This window comes from Oncorhynchus tshawytscha, linkage group LG07, assembly GCF_018296145.1.
Source record: "Oncorhynchus tshawytscha isolate Ot180627B linkage group LG07, Otsh_v2.0, whole genome shotgun sequence".
In the NCBI taxonomy this organism is placed as follows: domain Eukaryota; kingdom Metazoa; phylum Chordata; class Actinopteri; order Salmoniformes; family Salmonidae; genus Oncorhynchus; species Oncorhynchus tshawytscha.
Genome location: NC_056435.1, coordinates 8,474,138 through 8,495,226, shown reverse-complemented (window position 1 = coordinate 8,495,226; position 21,089 = coordinate 8,474,138). Strand labels below are relative to the sequence as shown.

Below are 21,089 nucleotides of genomic sequence, written 5' to 3'. Positions count from 1 at the left end.
CTGAAATTGATTAGATTATGCTAATGAGGGAAGATGATATCAGGCAAACGTGGGGGAGAATGCCAGTCCAGCCGCCATTACACGCAGGCGGGCCCGCTTGCTGCTTTTCTGTCTGCCGAGTGCTTCATAAAATGTCAGAGCGCTTCTCTCTCTTCTCCCCGAGCAAGACGCTGAGAGATTGCAGCGTGTGATGCACAGGCAGCTATCTCACCTGCTGCACTCTGTGTGTTTGTGTGTGTTTGTGTGTGTGTGTGCGCGTGCGCACTGGCCTCTCTCATGTAGCATTGGAGCAGAACGGAGTGGCCTTCTGCCTGCTGAGTTCTCTCCCGCTCTGTCAATAAAGGACCACAGACTCTTTTCCAGCCTTCTTTCCCCCGTGTTGAACAGACAGTAGAGCGTCAATTCAGTTCCCAGCACTAATAATCGAAATGTCACCAAAAGCCTATCGTTCAGCGGCGTCTCTGACAACCGAGCTGCTGTAGCTGTCGCAGGATTGTAGTAGTTGTTGCTGCGATTTCGAGGACTAGCTAGCCTCCTCGGTCTTCCATCAGTTTTACGAGTGGAAGGTGTCCTGAACAGGCCTGGTCGTGAAACGACACACGTGTGCACTAACACCTGCCCGTTGATACAGACAGATGCTGCAGCACAACCCCTGCAACCTCCGTTAGTGCTCTGCACATGTAGAAGAGTAGGTATCTGCTCTGCATATGCCTTGTTGCCTATTTGCACAGCTCAGTCAGATGAAATCAAACACGAGGCTATCTCTTTAACTGAAATCATAATTACACAATTATGCGAACTCAAGAATGCTCAAGAACGCTGTAAAAACCAGCCAAGTTGGGGGGGGTAGGATATAGGAAACAAGCTTTGAGAGGGAGCCTGGAGGCTTCATTTAGCCACGACAACAGTACATGAGCTCATTACACACACAGAGAGCTCAACAGCCCAACACACTGCAACACGTACACATTCAGACAGCAGCGGGAAACATCAACATTTAATGGGACATCTCTATCCTGCTAGCCCTCGTCTTCCTGTGCTAAAGGAACATTAGGCTGAGCCACCAGAGGCAGGTGTTAAGGGGTTTACAACTCGTCTGAGGGTTTTTAGTAAACCAGGACTCCTGGTAAAGCCTACAGCCACTGAATATCAAATATGGCCGCCGGTACACCCACCAAGGGAACATTCAGTCAAATGTATTTGTAAAGCTATTTTTTACGTCAGCAGACGTCACAACGTGCATATACAGAAACGCAGCCTAAAACCCCAGCATTCCTTTGAATGTGCCGGGAATGTCCGTTTTATCAATGCCAATTCTACGAGCATATCTCTCCGCCGTCAGCTGATACAGTCAAGGTGGAGTCACATAGAATGAGCTTTGACCACACATTTCTGTCTGCACTAAGGAATGCTTGATCAGGTGTGAGGCATTGGCCGTCTCTTCTTAGTCACTGGTATATCCCCCTCAGCTTAGAAGTGGCTAGACATTCATGAAAAAAAAAGTCATTATAATCCTATAATAGTGTATAAATGTACATATCATTGACACATTTTGTCGTTTGAATCACTAAGCATGAGATGTGTAAAATGTATTGAATTGCACCGAAGTTGGCCCATTTGAATTGCCTAAAAGTTTAGGCCTATTTAATTCCAGGAAAATAGGCAGAGTCAGACTTGACGGGAGAGATTGTTGCTTCTGTCATTGCGTGGTGTATTTAAAACAGCTAGCTCCGTTGCTGGCTAAACCGGGCTGTGCTGATGCTCGCAGGACACTCCACGATTCTGTCACTTTCGTTTCGTCTTGCGTTTGACATGCATGTCATCTGTATTATGCATATCTGGAGTGTAGCAGTCGATCTCTCCCTCCCTCTCTCTCTCTCTCTCTCTCCCTCCCCTCTCTCTCTCCCTCCCTCCCTCTCTCTCTCTCCTCTCTCTCTCTCTCCCTCTCTCTCTCCCTCCCCTCTCTCTCTCTCCCTCTCCCTTTCTCTCTCTCTCTACCTCCCTCTCTCTCTCTCTCCCCCGCATCCTTCACTCTCTCTCCATTTCCCCTGTGTTGCTAAGCCCCCTCCTGTTCCATTTCTCCCCTATGCCCACACACATGGCTGTTGTGGCTGATACACACAGTACTAGACTGTTTATTGTACCCTGATGGAAAATGTTGTGATTGTTCTAATGTTGGACTGGACCTGGAAGCAAAAGCTGTGGCCTTTTGGTGAATCGACCCAGCTCTGTGTGAACTGTGTCAATCCAATCCTGTATGAATAAATATTTTTACTTTGTTTCAAATTGCTTTTTTGGTGAACCACCTCTTAGGGGACCAATTGACACTTGAAATGAACATAACAATGATGCTTACAGTGAATGTGTGTGTGTGTGTGTGTGTGTATGTGTGTGTGTGTGTATGTGTTAAAGTAGAATTTCCTGAAGTTGTATGAAGTGTATAATTCTCCACCGATCAAAATGACATGTTATAAATGTCAGGTATCAAGTATTACAGCCTTTTACAGCCCAGCCACGTGGCTTGATATCTATGTTGCTATGACATTTTCGTAGTCTTCTTGTCTATCTGAAACTATCAGATTTGTCTCATTTACGGTCCTTCTCACACCAATTGAATGTAATATAATAATCATCAGCAATAGATCATCACCGGTGATGGAGCCTGGAAGAAGAAGCAGTGCAGAATAGATTATTTAAAATGGAACAAGGGTAGGAACCAGAAGGAATATATGTCATGTATAGTAACAGCCAAGTGTAATTATCCCTAACAAGCGTTGGCTTGCCTCGCTCTGTGTCCGTGTCTCTATGGTGTTTGTTCGTTGTGGAACACACACACACACACACACACACACACACACACACACATTCCTTTTCTCTCTCTGCGTAATGGAGACCTCTAAATATATCCGGTTTGGGGCAGATCTGAATGTGCTGCGACGGGCAGTAATGAGGGAGAGATTGGCTTGTGGAGAGAAAGAGCAGAGGGTGGAAGAATAACAAATTCATCAGGACTGAATCACTCACTGAGAGAGCTGCCTGTCTGCCTGCGTTGGGCTTTGGTGTGGCTAATGATCTTAAGACCCCACAAGGTTTCCATGGGGACATATTTGATGATGGCTCTATATGCAAATTGAGCAGCGTTTCGCCTACTATTGCTTAGGTGGGTAGAGATGTTTGCTACGTAGGCCTGCCAGTCGACACCTACCTACCCCACCTTTCTCTTTCAAAAAGCAACATGAGTGAAAAAAGGATTTCTGCTTCCCAAAACGACAGAGGAAACACATTTCCCATTTTATTCCCGGTGTTGTTGACGTGTCAGGAGATATATTCCTACTGTAGGTTAGCTGAGAAATACCAGTCTATCTGTGTGGCGTGTAGAATGTAATGTTTCCTCCCTTGCAGACTGCTGCATTCCAGGAGGGACAGGGTCTGGCCTAGTGGCCCGAAGGGCCTGTTTCTCCTCACTGAGATACGTAGCCATTTTTACATGAACATTTGAGTCATTTAGCAGACTCTTTTATCCAGAGCGACATGCAGTTAGGGCATTCATCTTAAGCTAGCTAGGTGGGACACCCACATATCTCAGTCATCGCAAGTACATTTTCTTCCTCAATAAAGTAGCAATCAGCAAAGACAGAGCTAGCAAGGGGGAGGGGAAAAGTTGTGTTAGTTCACGAAAGGCTTTTTTATTTGATTGTATAAATGTTTTTTTTGGGGGGTGCAGTGGCATTATTTAAGACACTCTTGTAAAGGAATAGACTGGTAGAAAAGGTAGGCCTCCCGTTAGATTCTCTCCAGTCAGTTTAAGTTATACTGAGTTGAGTTTAGTTGTAGGCGAGCAGAGTAAGTTCCAGCTGTGACAGTTCTGTCACAGACAGACATTTGACATCTAACACAAGTGACAAGCTCAGCTACCCCTCTCTTCAGTGGTTTCCATCCCAGGCCCAAAATCACATTATTGTCGCTGAAAACCACAACACAGATTGCAGTGGGAGTGTAGAATCCGTCTGCCCGTCTGCATGTTTATGACTGTGAATCAAGTCTTTCAGTACAGGAGGACTGAGCTGTTTTCCCTGTCGGTGTGTTATTGTCCTGACAGTCACCACTAGCGGCCTTGCAGTGGAGTTGGGCTCTGGTGAATTAAAAGCTGTCTGTGGATTGGCTGCAACAGTACAGGAGGACTGAGCTGTTTTCCCTGTCGGTGTGTTATTGTCCTGACAGTCACCACTAGCGGCCTTGCAGTGGAGTTGGGCTCTGGTGAATTAAAAGCTGTCTGTGGATTGGCTGCAACAGTACAGGAGGACTGAGCTGTTTTCCCTGTCGGTGTGTTATTGTCCTGACAGTCACCACTAGCGGCCTTGCAGTGGAGTTGGGCTCTGGTGAATTAAAAGCTGTCTGTGGATTGGCTGCAACAGTACAGGAGGACTGAGCTGTTTTCCCTGTCGGTGTGTTATTGTCCTGACAGTCACCACTAGCGGCCTTGCAGTGGAGTTGGGCTCTGGTGAATTAAAAGCTGTCTGTGGATTGGCTGCAACAGTACAGGAAGGATACCGCTGCCAAGGCGGTGTAATGGGGTGAGAGATGTTGCCCTTCCCAACATGCCCTGCTCTGCCATCTGTCGCTGGGCGAGTGTGCAGAAAAGGGGCGGGGTTTAAAGAGCAGTCAACACACACAGGGGCATTGTGCGGTGTGCCCATTGGCCCAACTGTGCTAGGCTATGTGACTGTTGTTACCCATCATCGTCGTGTCTGTCTGATGCTGTCAGTGCTGTGACTCAGTAGTCTGATAATAGTCTGAGGTTTAACCCGGGACAAAGGCCATGGCTTCCTGTTGGCATCATGTCACTTCCTGCCTAGTGGTAGTGTTTGTGTGTGTGTAGGCGGGGTAGGGAGAGGATCTGAGTAGAACGATCTGGATTCGTCTGTGTCACTTAGTGTTTAGTGCAAACAAGACAGCCATGAGTAAACACACACACACCGTGAAAAGGTAAACAGTGGGGACTGAAATGTGCAAGGTCGGGTGTAGTGAGGGATATACTGGTAATTCCTCAGTCTGGGTCCATGACCCCTCTCTCTCTCTCTCTCTCTCTCTCTCTCTCTCTCTCTCTCTCTCTCTTCTCTCTCTTCTCTCTCTCTCTTCTCTCTCTCTCTCTCTCTTGCTCCCTCTCTCTCTCTCTCTCTCTCTCTCTCTCTCTCTCTCTCTCTCTCTCTCTCTCTCTCTCTCTCTCTCTCTCTTTCTTTCTCTCTCTCTCTCTCTCTCTCTCTCTCTCTCTCTCTCTCTCTCTCTCTCTCTCTCTCTCTCTCTCTCTTCTCTCTCTCTTTTCTCTCTCTCTCTCTCTCTCTCTCTCTCTCTCTCTCTCTCTCTCTCCCGTTCCCTCTCCCTCTGTCTCTCTCTCTCTCTGTCTCTCTCTCTCTCTAGAGATATTTGGTCAATGGAAAGTACAAAATGCCAGTAAGAAAACGTCTAGATGGAGTTTAAGCCTGTTTACAATGACATAACTTCTAGATCCACGATAAATAAAGGGGCTGGTAAACAGCAGTCAGCATACGTGCTCTGTCCCCAATCTCTCTCTCAAACCAATCTCTCTCTCATTCTCTATACAGTGCACTGCTTTTGACCAGAGCCCCACTATATAGGGAATAGGGTCCCATTGGTGACGCAGTACAGAGTGCTGCCTGCTGCAGGTTGCTCTGCTCTTTGTCGCATTAAGGCCTCTAATTGTGTTGAACAAGGCCACGGGACACTGGCCATGACGGGTGCCGGAGACAACACAGGAGCCGCCAGTATCACCAGGCAACCGTCGCACAGCAGAGCCCCAATGGAACCCAGAGCCGGCTCCACGCTTCAGGAGGCCGCCTCCAGTTTCACATCGCACACATCCAGCCAATCAGTTTAACCAGTGTGTACAAAACAGGAAGATGCAACTACAGTGGCATCCATATTGTGGCTAATTTTCGCCTCATTCACTGTATGGATTTACAAGTGGATGTTATGCCCTTTATGATTGAGATGTTCTCTCTGGTGTGATGGGGAAATGACAGAGACAAGAATTAAGGTGTTTGTTGAATGCGGAGATGTGAGATGAAGAGGCGAAGATAGACACAACACTGAGGGGCTGTAGGGGGAGAGAAACAGAGAGGATAGAAAGAGAGAGACGGAGGATTCAGGCTGAGAGGCAGGCAGGCAGTGTGTGACTTTGAATAGGGTTAAGACATGGGGAATAATGCATTTTCCCCTCTCTCGCTCCCTCCATTAGGGCGAGAGGAGACATTGTGTCCACACTCTGACTACCGCTGATCCATGCTGATGACTGTTGCCGGATTATCTCTGTTAGCATCGGCCATCTGTTACTGTGGGGGGAGAAGAAAGAGGCTGGGGAGAGAGAGAGACGCACACTACCAGCAAGGGCCCAGCGCTGTCCTCCTCGAAACATGCAGCCATTCGACACACACACACACATAGTGTAAACACACACACACTCCTATAGTCTTAAGCTCACAAACACACATACACACACACACTCCTATAGTCTAAGCGCACACACACACACACACACACACACACACACACACACACACACACACACACAGCAGAGAAGAGGAGGAGGGTCTTCTTCCACAATAGCAGGGACATGTGAAGGCTGCTATCGAGGCCACATCCACTCATAAAAACCCAGCTAGCGAGCTGTTTATATTCCCAGCAGATTTCCTGAAGGGCCATTCTTACCACCATTTGCAGCTTGTTTTGGCAGCTGAATGGTGTGTTGTATATGTGGACGTGACTGTGATTCTGCCAGGGTAACACATCTTATAAATCATTTGGGGTCTATTAGCATAAATCTCTCCTCTCGTTGCATCCGCGGCCTGCTGTTTGGTCGCAACGCAGCTCGCTGATTGGCTCAACGTTACCTAAGTCAAATTAATTTAGCCGTTCACGGAGATTATACCGCCCGCCTTATACCGCCACTGTGCCACGCAGTTAATTACCTATAAAATCAAGCTAATTCTGATGCTAAATCCATTTTAATTTATCATAATTAAGTCAGGATTGGATCCTTAAATACCTCGGCGGTCCATTATTGTTGCAATCATTGTTTGCTGCGTCAGGTGGTATTCTCTCCCCGCTCCAATCGTATGATTCTTAATAGATGTAATAGTACTAAGTGATCAGTTTGTTGTCGTGGACGTCGGAGTCAAAGGAAGAGGGACAGTCGTTTTGTCTCATGTGGGGGAGAAGAAGAATCCCTTGTCAGAGATGCTGTGTAAGATGAGATGGGGGGGAGGGTTGCTTCTTCTTCTTTTACCCCAGAAGGAATCGCTTTTTGAGAGGAAATGAATTCTCTTCACGTCTTGGGGTTTTGACAGGCCGAGGCATAAGTGCAGATATTGAGAAATGACAGGAATGGTTTACATGCCGTCGTTCATCCCTGGTGGGGTTTGTTTCTGCGTTTCCTTCAGACAAAATGCCTTCTCTTTCTCTTTCCCCCTCTCTCTGTCTCTCTCTCTGTCTCTCTCTCTGTCTCTCTCTCTGTCTCTCTCTCTGTCTCTCTCTCTGTCTCTCTCTCTGTCTCTCTCTCGTCTCTGAATTGCCATTTGAAATCACACCGAATGATCCGCTCCGTTGACTACCTGACACAAAATAAGCCCCCGTCTCATTTTGTCGGAGAGATGAGCCGTTGTTTTTGCAGTTTTTATCTGCGTCGTAAAACCCGATCTCCATCCAGCCGCTATTGATTGTCACCTGTTTATCTGAGACAATGGTGACAGCAGTGCAATGGTGAACTTAGTAATACATTTGAGCAGAGAGAAAAATGTGTTTTATACTGAATTAGAAAAATATTGATACAGCTTTTCGCAAACCACGGTCATTAAAAAACGGAGGTTTATTGCTAAAACATGCGGTTAAAAAGGAAGGAGGCCTAATGATTTGGATAAATGGACCTGTCATGTCAGTGCATGAGGAACGGGTCCCTCCCACTGACCCTTGACCTCTCTGGTAAGTACACATGCTCACGGGTGTGTCCCAAATGACACCCTAGACCCTACATAATCCACTACATTTGACCAGGGCCCATAGCACTCTGGTCAAAAGTAGTGCACTACATAGGGAATAGGGTGCCATTGGGGACACAGTACACGGCCCATATTTGCCACAGAAACAACTGAACCGCAATGGCCGCCCTGTAACAGTCCTCCTCCAGCACCACGCGCAGTAGCCAGGCAGCAGCCAGAACCCCGAGGATTGCAGCAGGTTTTCTTGTCATTTGCGTACCACCCCCCACCCCCCACCCCCCCCCAGCCTAGCTCCTGGCTGATACTTGATATTCAGAGGATAGCAGCTTTTGTCTCTGAGATCTAATCAGTGTCCCTGCGCCTGCTGCAGAGGAGAGAGAGAGAGGAGGGGGACTAAGGCAGACTGTTTATGTGTAATGACACAATATGAAAGGCAGCCTGTAAAACACAATCTGCAAACTGTGCTTTTCAAGGGGATTTTCCTACCTGGATTAGTGTCAGGCATAGGGATGAAAACGGAAGGAGAGAGGAGAGAGTCAGGGGCCGTGTGATATGGGAGAGATTTTGTGTGTGTGCGTGGCACGTGTATGCATGTGTGAGAAAGCGTGTGTACGTGCGAGAGAGAGTGTGTGTGTGTATGTGTGTGTGTTCTGCCTGCCTGAATGTTTGTGTAGGAGAAGGTGGGTAGGAGGGAATAATGGAGTAGAAATAAGCGACAGTGGAATCATCTAACCTTGCCGTTGTCTCCAGAGGTTTATTTGCGCCAGTGTTGTCAGTAATGCTAGTTCTCTATGAGGCTGTTAATGGATGGGAGCACAATAGTTCCACAGCCGAGAGAAGCCTATTGGGTCTTAGAGGAGTCTTTGAAAGCCCTCTGTATGTTTTGTACAGGGCTGAAAGAAAGTGGAACTGTGAAGGCTTTAGTTTGCCTGTTAACTACATCCACTGTGAGGGGGGACTGTTTTACACTGTGAGAGGGGGACTGTTTTACACTGTGAGAGAGGGGGGACTGTTTTACACTGTGAGAAGGGGGACTGTTTTACACTGTGAGAGGGTGGACTGTTTTACACTGTGAGAGGGTGGACTGTTTTACACTGTGAGAAGGGGGACTGTTTTACACTGTGAGAGGGGGGACTGTTTTACACTGTGAGAGGGTGGACTGTTTTACACTGTTTGAGAGGGGGACTGGGGGGACTGTTTTTACACTGTGAGTTTTACAGGGGGACTGTTTTACACTGTGAGAGGGGGGACTGTTTTACACTGTGAGGGGGGACTGTTTTACACTGTGAGAGGGGGACTGTTTTACACTGTTTTACACTGTGAGAGGGGGACTGTTTTTTTACACTGTGAGAGGGGGGGACTGTTTTACACTGTGAGAGGGTGGACTGTTTTACACTGTGAGAGGGGGAACTGTTTCACTGCATGTAAAAAGATCTGGGAACACTCTTGTAAACCAATCAAATAGAGATTCACGCTATGTGCTTCTGTGCATGTGTGAACTATGTGTGTGAGAAAGAAAGTTATGTGTGTGTTTTGTCCGTCCAAAATGTCAGACAGCCTCTTCTCTCCCCTCTCAGCTGAACACTTGTCATTTACTGTCATGTTAAAGTGATAATGGTCACTAACTCCACACCAACCCCCTCCTTAAGAACTAGTGACATTTCCACCACTGGCCTGCCCCCCCCCGAGCTCTGAATGGGAGGTGGTGTGGGGTGTCTGTGGTGTGGCGGGCAGCGGGGTGTGTGTGTGTGTTTCTCTCTTTTCTCTCTCCTCTGCTTTTGTAACGGTGCTGATTGGATTGTGTTTGACAGATATGGAGTCTGGAGAGCGGCTGGCCTCCCCCGCGCCCCCCACCCTGCCCACCGCTCGCACCTCCTCCCCTGCTGCCTCCTGCTCCTCTTCCTCCTCCTCGTCCTCCCCGGCTCCCCACTCCAAGAGCAGTCTGGCCCACAGCCCTGCAGCCTCACTGGGATCTACCCTCAGCACCTCTGGTAAGACTGCTTCATCACTCCGTGCCGTGCGTCACACACACACACACACACACACACACACACACACACACACACGCATGGTCAACACCCTGTTAAACTGCACATGACTAAATACACAAAATGCACACTTTACACACACTTTACACTTCCTACAGAGAGACTGGTTTACAGAGACACTGGTTAATAACCACTGTCTGTATATATAGAATAGAACAACCCCTCCATAACTACTGCCAAGCATATTAGCTGTGCACTGTGTAATGAGTGGTGTAGAAACTAAAAACCCCTTAAGATTTACCTTTAACTCAAAGTTCTCATTTTTTCAGCACAAGGAAGGATGAGTTTAATGTGTTGCTGACTTCCCCTCAGTATTAATGATGTAGTTATTGTTAGGCCTGTGAAAACACCTTTTCTCCCAGACTCTGCCTTCCTCTGACAGCTTGTGTTACTGCTGAAAGGCTGCTGCATTAATGAAGCCCAAACAATTAGAAAGCCTCTTTTGTGTAATACGGAACACACACACACACATATATACACACACACACACACACATATATACACACAGATATGCTCGCCCATGTCTCCTGACAACCTCTTGCTAGGTGGCTGCACCACTGATTTGTGTGTGTGTGTGTGTCTCTGGCTGTGCCTGCGTGATTTAACATGTCTGTCAGCCACTCAGTGTCTTCGTGCCAGCTCCAAACACCCAGGCCCTTTCTCTGCATTCTAATTGTGGTCTCAGAGCCATTATGCAGCATGAGGAATACACACACACACACACACACACACACACACACACACACACATATATATATATACATATATATATATACATATATATACACACACGCACATACACACATATATATATATATACACACACACACATATATACACACACACACACACACACACACACACACACACACACACACACACACACACACACACACACACACACACACACACACACACACAGGAGTCGACAGATCACACTGACCAGCAAATAGCATGCAAATTTCACACTGCACTAGTTGTTGTCTTTCTCTTTCATTATAAGAAAAGCGGCAAAATAAAGGCCCCAGTATTTATCTCTCTCTCTCTTCTCCCCCCTGTGCTGCTCCAATGAAGCAGCCATTAGGCCGTCTTCTCATGCATTATACATTGCCCGTATCCCTCTGCGCCATAACCTGTACTCAGATTGTCTAGATAAGTGATTTTGGGCCGAGCGTCAAATGAAATGCTGAGAGGCAGGCTTCTAGCTCTGAAGTTGTGCCGAGCTTGATCAAGCCAAGCAAGAGTTCTTTCATATGAGACGTCTTGTTCCCGCGCGGAGCGGAATCTAACGAGGAGGATTAATATTAATTATGAATTATATATACTATACCTATTATATACCCACTGATGTGGGTGGCAGGTAGCCTAGTGGTTAGAGCGTTGGGCCAGGAACCGAAAGGTCGCTGAATGGAATCCCTGAGCTGACAAGGTAAAAATCTGTCGTTAAAGCCCCTGTTTAAGGCAGTTAACCGACTGTTCCCCGGTAGGCCGTCATTGTAAATAAGAATTTGTTCTTAACTGACTTGCCTAGTTAAATCCCCAATTGTTAGTCTACATTGCAATTACATTGTGTTATGTCTACTGGTTTAATTGTTTTCACATGTGGTTCGTTCCACAAGCTTTGTTTTGGTTTCATATTGAGATGCATTTCTGTAGTATTTCATTTCTCATAGCCTGACGAACAGTACTCGTTCAACGCGCTTCTACAGCTGTTGGAACATGATGGAGAAGGTAAATTCGTCTTCCTGCAACCTACACTAGTTACACTAGTTACAATTAAAGGAATAGCCACTCTGTGCTAATGGAACATGTGGCTGTGACTTCAGACTCGGTAACTAGGAGCCATTTGAACAGTAATAACACTCCTCCATTGTCATGTGATAGCCGTTGGAACTATTTGATGTCGTGGCGGATTCTTGTCGCAGAGGTATCAGCAGAGCAGAGAGAGGAATTAATTCAAGGTCTTTTGCCAACCTGCCAATACTACTTGAGAAAAACATTGAAGAAATCTCAGATGAGCAAGAACAGTGGTGGAAGGAGATGGGGGAGGAGGGGCGTGGGGTGGGGTGGGGTGGGGGGGGCATGCAGTGTGTCATTGATGAGGATATCACTTTGAAAAAGCCCGGGCACATGTAGCAGTCTTTCCTACTGGGATCGGCTCACGGATGCAATTAACTTTAAATCTGTCCATGGAAATTTGATTGACTGCAGCAAACAACAAATTAATCCCCCTTCGGCTAGCATCCTCCGAACATGGAAAAAAAAAAAGGGCCCAGCGCTTTTTTGGAATGCAGTGAGTTTGTCAGAGAGAGTGGAGGAGGAGGGTGGAGGAGAGGAGAAAGAGTGAGAGGATATCAGGTAATCCTGTATTTCTGCTCGGCTGCTCTCTTCTCTCCAAATTTCTGATTAAATTATTCTCCAGCTGGAAGCGCATTAATATTGAAAAGGCATTTGCAGATGTCACTCTGTTGCTCGGGGAAGGTCGGTCGAGGCGAGAGTGACGGGCGGGGTTCTGGCGGGAGGGAGACGCGACGGAAGTGGCTGCTTGCTGCTGGCCTTTCGGGGGTTGTGTTTTGTACTTTCAGTCATTTGTCTCCGTATCCGCTAGCTGACTTTGGCACGGCAAGGCACTCCATATTCAGCATATTCTAATGAAGTACACAAGGTATTTCTCTCCTCTGTCGTGGTGCAGCAGACTGCAAAGACTAGGGCCTTGAAGCCGGCTCAAAGGGCATTTCCTCATGTGTCACCACACCACTCTGCCTCTGGCACGCTGGCTGGCACTCTTTGTTTCCCTCCCCACCTCCCACTAAGCATTTAAACTCCGCTTCCCACATGCAAATCAACTTTTTTTATTAGCCTATTGTGATGTCTTCCTCAATCTCCTTAGACTTCCATATTACTGATTTACAATATGGTGATGGCATTTAGGCCATTTTAGGAATCTGTCTCTAGGGAAATCACACATTTACATTTCGTTAGTCCTAAATTGCTGTTGAAAAGATGCTCCCAGCATTAGGCCTACGGTGCCCTTTGTGCACATTTAATGATATTGTCGGTGCACAGTCCGGCCTACTGTCGAAGAGTCGGAACATGAACACTTTCCTCTCTTCTGTAAGTGAGATAATGTAATGCAAACTCAGGATCAACCAACCAGGCAGTTATGCTATGTAATATGATGCTATATGGACATTTTAATTCGATTCCCTTGATCATCTCAGCAATTTACCCTCTCAACATTGTATTTTCACTTCATGCTCCCATCACTATATTGTTGATTATATGTAGCTGTTTTAGTGCACGCAAAATTAAAGTGCTTTAGCCTAGGTCTAATTATGTTTAGTTTAGTTTTTTTCTCAGTTATGACAGCCAGACAGGCAGGCGCAAATGTTCCGGTTCTGTTCTGTGCGTCTCAACTCCATCATCTGATTCTGTAGGACTTGGGGGCATCACACTCACACAGCGCTCACTGGGCGTGTTGTAGGTTGACATTTTCACAAGCTCAGTGAATAACACTTTAAATCTCCTGTCATCACTTTTTATGCATTCGTATTACCTGGCTCAAAGAGAGCTCGGCTTCGCCCCGCCGCAGCCTCCCTCCCTCCCTCTACCAGCCTCTCTCTCTCTCTCTCTCTCTCTCTCTCTCTGTCTCTCTCTCTCTCTCTCTCTCTCTGTCTCTCTCTCTCTCTCTCTCTCTCTCTCTCTCTCTCTCTCTCTCTCTCTCTCTCTGTCTCTCTCTGTCTCTCTCTCTCTCTCTCTCTCTCTCTCTCTCTCTCTCTCTCTCTCTCTCTCTCTGTCTCTCTCTCTCTCTTTCTCTCTCTCTCTCTCTGTCTCTCTCTCTCTCTCTTTCTCACCCTTCTGTAATGGAAATTGAATTTGCATGAAATATGCTCAGACCCAATTGCATCTGACTGTGCGAGGAGACAATGCACTCCGGTTTCCCTGCCAGAAATGATTGTACTCAGGTTTAGGGGAAAGCTTGATGACTATCGTGTTGAAGTATTCCTCTTTTTTTGGGCAGTGTGCTGCTGAAATTTAAATCAGAAAAGGTTTGGAGGAAAATATTAGGAGCAGGCTCTACCACAGGTACGCCTCTCTAACACCACACACTGATGTATTGAAGGACCGCGACTTGCTTGTTATTCGCTCTACCACTGATTTAGCCTATTGGAGCTCGTTTCATTTGCATGATGATAGACATAATGGAGTAGCATGGAAGGATCAGTCCTATACAGTACCTGCAGAAACACTTCAATTACACTCCCAGCGGTCCAAATGTCCCGCTGCTCAGCCCGCATCAGTTTCAAGTTTCTTGGTAAATACAAACTCGAATACTTATGGTAATTTCTCGCAGCTTAGTTTTTTACTCTGCCCCTAAGAACGTTCTCTTTGTAGCCTAATTAAACAAATCAGCTCCCCGTCAGAAAATATCATATGAGTTGTCGACTGTGATTGCTCTTTTTGTCTTCTTCTTCTTCTCTCTCTCTCTCTCTCCCTCTCTCTCTCTCTCTCTCCCCTACTGAAGTACAGCCTAGAGCTCCGTCGATCTAGAACACGCAGGATGCACGTCTCCCCTCTTGAGTAGTGTCTCTGTCTCAGTCACTCCGATCTGAGCTGCTCTGTCCTGTGTTTGAAACCAGCATGTGTAATCCTGTCAAGCTCCAATCCAGGGCAATCTTTGTCCTTTACGCTGCCTAATGTCTGGTTGAATATACATAAAACAATCACCGTACCCAGCAGAAAACCTGTAGGGGGAGAAGAGGAAACATCCTTCAACTTGAACACACAGAAGGGATGAATACCTAAGAAGCCAGCGAGCCAGGGTATTGCAAGGGCACGACGAACCCTCGCGTCACCTCTGAATTCAATTCAGTTAATTTATACCCCAAACAGAAGCACAACTGCTGATCAAATCAAATGTTATTCGTCATATGGTTTGTAAACAACAGGTGTGGACTAACAGTGACACTGACTCACGGGTCCTTCCCAACAACGCAGAGAGAAAGAGAATAGAGAAATGATAGAAAAGTAAAACACGTAATAACAGACACACAATGAGTAATGTGGCAACTGCTGATGTGACGACTGAAATCTAAAGGACTTAATAAGTGCATTCGATTGATGTATAGTTTTTGTTGTTGCACTGTTTGTCCATCAGGTCGTTTGTATGGGGCGATGAGCGACCAGCAGCCCTACACGTTGTCAAGTGCCTTCCCCCTGGTCAGCCACCCAGCCTTCGGCCTGTACACCACCAGCTCAGGACGCCCAGAGTTTGGAGGCCTGGGGTCGTTGGGGTCCCTGGGTTCTCTGGGGTCCTTGGGAATGTCTGCTGCCCTGGCCGCTCACCCCCAGCTGGGGGCTCTGACAGGTAAGAGGAGGGGCCCGGGTGTGGCGCCTGGACAGATGTAACATGATTGGGTCCAGGAGATTTACTTGACCTGAAGAGCAGATGAATGAAACAGCATGACTAATCAGTATTTAAGGGTGTGCTAACTTCTAATACTCTTTAGGCGATTGTAATTGAAATACCGTACTGAAGTTAGTGGATGAGACAGAATGACACTGACATTTCGATGTCCTCCTCCTTGTCCTCTCTCTTCATCAGAATGGTGGCGAGCAGCAGAGGCCCACAGTAGGGGGGCAGCAGCCTTCCTCCCTCCGTTCCTGGGCCTCCCTACAATGTTCACCCCCCACATCCAGCAGAACCACAGCCCCCTGCAAGCCCCCTCCAGGACCCCCAGCAAAAACGGACAGATCCCCAAAGGTACAGCTACGCCCATCCTTCTTACCTTGAACCCTTCCGAGTGCTTCATTCTGACCTATACAGATAATAACAACTTAGAACAAAGGTGATAATTGCGACACTTCCTGTGCTCATCAGGGGGAAATATGTATTGTATTGTACCTGTATATTGGCACAGAGTGTGAAGGAGCTTCTCACACCTGTTCAAAAGCAGCAAATGGTTTTACCGCCAGGAAATAAAAGGTACCCTTAAGAGGGTGAGGTATTTAAAGCGCAACGTTTATTTTATTTTTTTACCCCTCTGGCAATTGCGAGAGATGTGAATGAATTAATCATTCCTGTAAGCAGGTGGTGGAAACTGTTCACAGGGATTAAGTGAGAGGCTCCCTAGTCTCGGCAGTCTCCGGCTCCGTGATGAGATTTCTCCCGTCGAGAACCCTATAATGACTTCCAGTCTCAGTTAATGGCGTATGTGTAGGCTTTTATTTTCTTCTACTCTCTGTCTTTCTCACACACACTCTCTCTCTCTGTCTCTCTGTCTCTCTGTCTTTCTCACACACACTCTCTCTCTCTGTCTCTCTGTCTCTCTGTCTTTCTCACACACACTCTCTCTCTCTGTCTCTCTGTCTCTCTGTCTTTCTCACACACACTCTCTCTCTCTGTCTCTCTGTCTCTCTCTCTCTCTGTCTTTCTCACACACACTCTCTCTTGCTCTCTCTCTCTGTCTCTTTGTCTTTCTCACACACTCTCTCTCTTGCTCTCTGTCTCTCTGTCTTTCTCACACACTCTCTCTCTTGCTCTCTGTCTCTCTGTCTCTCTCTCTCTCTCTGTCTCTCTGTCTTTCTCACACACACTCTCTTGCCTCTCTGTCTCTCTGTCTTTCTCACACACTCTCTCTCTTGCTCTCTGTCTCTCTGTCTCTCTCTCTCTCTCTGTCTCTCTGTCTTTTCACACACACTCTCTCTTGTCTCTCTGTCTCTCTGTCTTTCTTTCTCACACTCTCTCTCTCTCTGTCTTTCTCACACACTCTCTCTCTCTCTGTCTTTCTCACACACTCTCTCTTGCTCTCTGCTCTCTGTCTCTCTCTCTCTGTCTTTCTCACACACTCTCTCTTGCTCTCTGTCTCTCTCTCTCTGTCTTTCTCTCTCTCTCTGCTCTCTGTCTTTCTCACACACACTCTCTCTTGCCTCTCTGTCTCTGTCTGTCTCTCTCTCTCTCTCTGTCTCTCTCTCTCTCTTGCTCTCTGTCTCTCTCTCTCTCTGTCTCTCTCTTGCTCTCTGTCTCTCTCTCTCTGTCTCTCTCTCTGTCTCTGTCTCTGTCTTTCTCACACTCTCTCTTGCTCTCTGTCTCTCTCTCTGTCTCTCTCTGTCTGTCTCTCTCTGTCTCTCTCTCTCTCTCTGTCTCTCTCTCTCTGTCTCGCTGTCTTTCTCACACACTCTCTCTCTTGCTCTCTCTCTCTCTCTCTCTGTCTCTCTGTCTCTGTTTCTCTCTCTCTCTGTCTCTGTCTTTCTCACACACTCTCTCTCTCTTGCTCTCTGTCTCTCTCTGTCTCTCTCTCTTGCTCTCTGTCTCTCTCTGTCTCTCTCTCTGTCTCTCTCTCTCTCTTTCTCTCTGTACCCTTTCTCTCTCTCAATCTATCTTTGATGCTATCTTTTAATTGATCTTTTATTATGTAAACCACTCATGTTGTGCTCACACCATGTTCAGCATGCCTAAATGAGATACGCATACATCTATATTTTCACAAGGCTTTTTATTCTGTTTCTGCATTCAGAAGATCCCCTGATATTTCTTTAGTGTTTTTACTCGCAATGTCTCGTTGCTCAGATGAGATTGAGATGCTGTGTAACGGTGTGCTGTGCCTCTTTCTGTGCGATTTCAGGGGTGAACGGGGCAGTGAACGGAAGTGGGGTCTCCTCCCCAACCATGCAGGGGTCTTACTCCATGAACACGTCCCCATCTCTGGTTGCCTCCCAGTCTGTTAAGGGCCCCAAGGCCAGGGGCCCCAGGAGCAGCCCTCACAGCCAGAGCCACACAGCAGAGCTACAGCTGGAGAAAGTACCCCACAAACCTAAAGACCAGGTCAGCTCAATGATGTAGTGGCTCTAGATTACTGATGACAACGTCACGAAAGTGATGCGCGCACATCGATGTGGGCGGAAGCCGCGTTGTTATGATTCTGAACGCTCAGATAGCTAGCAACAATGACAAGAAGCTGCCATGTCGTAGGTGGCTCGTTTCAGCTCGTTGTATCTTGTTATTGATCCCATGTCTTGTTTTGAGGTGTTTTGCTGGATTTCATGTCAATGCTAATATGGCAAAAAATGATATAGTGGTCGTTATACAATTGTATTTATGTTTTCAATAAACATTTGGAGATGAAATATAGTTTACAGGTTGTCAACAGTCTAAGGCAACAGCTTTGAAACACGTCGGTTGTGTTGGTAAAAGCCAACCTGTCTATATCTATAGTAAAGCCTGAACAATTTGACTTGGGGTCTATTTTGAATGTTTTAAGTTTTCCATTTCTAGTTTAGAAACAAAAATCAAGTGGTCAAAATGTACACTGGTTGCTTTATTGATTGACGGCTTTTCTGCCTTAATGCAGAAGCCCGGTAAAAAGCCAGCAGAGGTCGCCGGGGTCAGTGACAGCGAATCAGGCTCCTCCTCGGACAGCTCCAGCGACGGAGCCATCAGCAGCGACCTGGAGGACCTCGGAGGGGAAGAGGAGGACGACGATGATGATGATGACGATGATGAAGATGAGGAAGAGGATGGAAAGTGTGAGGTGTGGAACTCTGAGAAGGAGAAGGCGAGGCGGGCGAAGAAAAAAATGAAGGTACAGTGATAGTGTGTAGTACTGGTAGTGTGTAGTACTGGTAGTGAGTAGTACTGGTAGTGTGTAGTACTGGTAGTGTGTAGTACTGGTAGTGTGTAGTACTGGTAGTGTGTAGCTACTTATGTCTGTGATGTACTCCGGGGTGAGCTAACAGTGGGCTTCCTCTCCTCCCCTCCCTCCCCAGATCGGGACACTAAGCTCGGGCATGAAGGAGGCCCTAGACAAGAGGAACAGCCTGCCCCACAGCCTACCCTCCGACCCCCCCACCCTGGTCCCTTCACAGCACTGCCCCTCTCCTCCTACCCTGTCCCAGAGCTCCCCCCTGTCCCTCCAGACCTCCCGGCCCAGGGAGGAGGGTCTCCAGCAGCACCTCAGTGTCATCCAGTCCACGGGCCTAGCAGCCAGCTCCATGCCCCTGGCTCTCCTCACCCAACCCCGCAGGGAAACCTCCCCATCACCCCTGTCTGCCTCTCCAATCCCCCTCATCACCTCCCCCAAAGGACGCACCACATCCTCCCCCAAGCCGCCCAAGCTCCTGCCCTCCTCGCCGCAGAACCTGCCCCTGTCACTCTGCACCTCCCTGTCCCGCTCGGTACCCCTGTCCTCCTCGCCTCAATCCTTCCCTCTCCTCACGTCGCCCATGGCCAACTCCCAGCAGACCAAGCCTCTGAAGACACCTGGCAGTGGGAAGGCCAGTAAGAGGAAGCTGCTGGAGGAATCACTCTCTCAAATCAACGAATTCAGGCTCAAACAGGTTGGTCCAGTGTCCTCTCTGCCCAGCCACTAGCAAGGAATATGGTATCAAGTATGACTTGCCTAGTTAAATGAAGGTTCAATCAAATAAATACAAATAAAAAATCCCATTATTCACACAGTAGCTCTTTTTCCCCATGGTCAAATAATACCACGGATTGGTTACTGGCTAGTTTAGCTTTTCACCTCATTTGAATAATCTAAAAGCGGTCGAACATGAAACCGTTTCTCCTTTCACAGTTAGAAGGTTGTCGGTATTCATGGTAACAGACTGTAGTTGAGCTGCAGTAAGAGGGCTGCTTCCAGCCAGAGGGAGTCAGAGAGGGAAGTGGCCGTCCTGTCTGAGTCGTTTGATTGGGTGTCCCGCGGTGCTGCTCAGCCTGTAAACCAAAAGGTCAACCAAAAGGTCAATGCTTTTGGCCTCATTACCTCAGCAAAGCAGACGGCACATATAGCTACTCCATGTATTTATTACCGTTTTACTCTCCATTTAACACATTCACAACTAGATAGAACATATACACATTTATCACCTTCTGCAGTGCATTGTGGACCTTTCGCATGTAGTCGAAATGGTCATTGAAATAGTAGTTCATCGATTAAGCTAATTCCTATGGCTCCAGCCCCCTAATTGGAAATCTAGCCTTTTCCCCTGGTCTATTTTACCGGTGCTGAGGTTATTTTTTAACCAAAGGCCTCTGCATTCCCCCAGTGGTTCAGGAACTGCTTCTGTATTACATGGTCTGTGAAATGGATTTGTTTCACTTGATATCACATCTAGTTGAATGTACATGTCGAAGCCCTAACCTGTGTTTGCTGAAACACGGTACAACGCCAAACGTGACTGTCGTTCTATAAAATCTGCCGTTATGCTGTTTAGGGTAAAACCCAGATGCATGACGCTAACACTTTTCACAGACTCATAACTGTAGTAATTTAAGTGAGATACGGGAACTGGAAGCCGCTTCTCAGCGGTTTTACTCTTTACTTAGTACAATGGCTGTGGTTATTGCCTTGTTATACGCAATTGTCTCCAGGCTTCTGTCCTCGGCACAGTGAGACAGAGTGAGCCAGGCATTGTGCTTCATCACCAGCTTGAATAATCGACGTAGATGCAAATTGACAGCTGGCACAATTATGCTGTTTTCTCTTTTCTTTTCCCTTGTTTTATCCCCCTCCCTCCTTCCCGCTCTCTCTCCTTCCCACCCTCCCTCCCTCCGTTCCAGTCTTTACTCTTGCAAGGCCAGACGTTCCCGGCGGCGCAGCCCAAGAAGCAGCAGGGTCACAGAACCTCTCGGAAGGCTGCTGGGGTGACGTCATCCTCCTTGCCGCCCCCCAAGCTGTCCTCCTCGGAGAGTCCGGGTGGCGGTGGCAGAAGCACCAAGTTGCCCCCTGCTCTCCTCCCCCCTCCCTCCCAGAACAACCACTCCAACCTCTTCCTGTCCAGCGCTCTCCTGGGCTTAGCTGCCCACCCCAACGGAGTCATCCAAAGCACCACCGCTCAGGACGCTCCACTGGCCCTTATCACCAAGCCCCGCAAGGACTCCAACAAGGACCTCTCTGGGGCAGGGGCGTCCCTCTCGCTGCCCGTCAACCTCAGCACCGGCGGAAGGGCCCACTTGGCCTCCTCTCAGGGCCCCCCGGCGAGGCCCGCTACCTCACCCTCACCGGCCACGGCCCGGGGCCCCAGGAAG

The 21,089-nt window shown here is 47.7% G+C and overlaps 1 protein-coding gene across 14 annotated transcripts in view; it reads left to right on the top strand.

Moving 5' to 3' along the window:
- LOC112255165 (bromodomain adjacent to zinc finger domain protein 2B-like) overlaps window positions 1-21,089 on the top strand; it is a 68,638-nt gene that overhangs the window by 29,541 nt on the left and 18,008 nt on the right. For 13 of the 14 annotated variants that reach the window (XM_042324002.1, XM_042324011.1, XM_042324006.1 and 10 more), the window contains exons 3-9: window positions 9,824-10,003; window positions 15,219-15,428; window positions 15,666-15,824; window positions 17,686-17,885; window positions 18,412-18,642; window positions 18,827-19,396; window positions 20,622-21,089. The exon at window positions 20,622-21,089 is cut by the window's right edge and continues 286 nt beyond it. In XM_042324002.1, the coding sequence (XP_042179936.1) occupies window positions 9,826-10,003; window positions 15,219-15,428; window positions 15,666-15,824; window positions 17,686-17,885; window positions 18,412-18,642; window positions 18,827-19,396; window positions 20,622-21,089 (2,016 nt within the window). In that variant the 5' untranslated portion in view covers window positions 9,824-9,825. The remainder of the gene's footprint in view (window positions 1-9,823; window positions 10,004-15,218; window positions 15,429-15,665; window positions 15,825-17,685; window positions 17,886-18,411; window positions 18,643-18,826; window positions 19,397-20,621) is intronic. The other variant, XM_042324004.1, reaches the window with a different exon arrangement.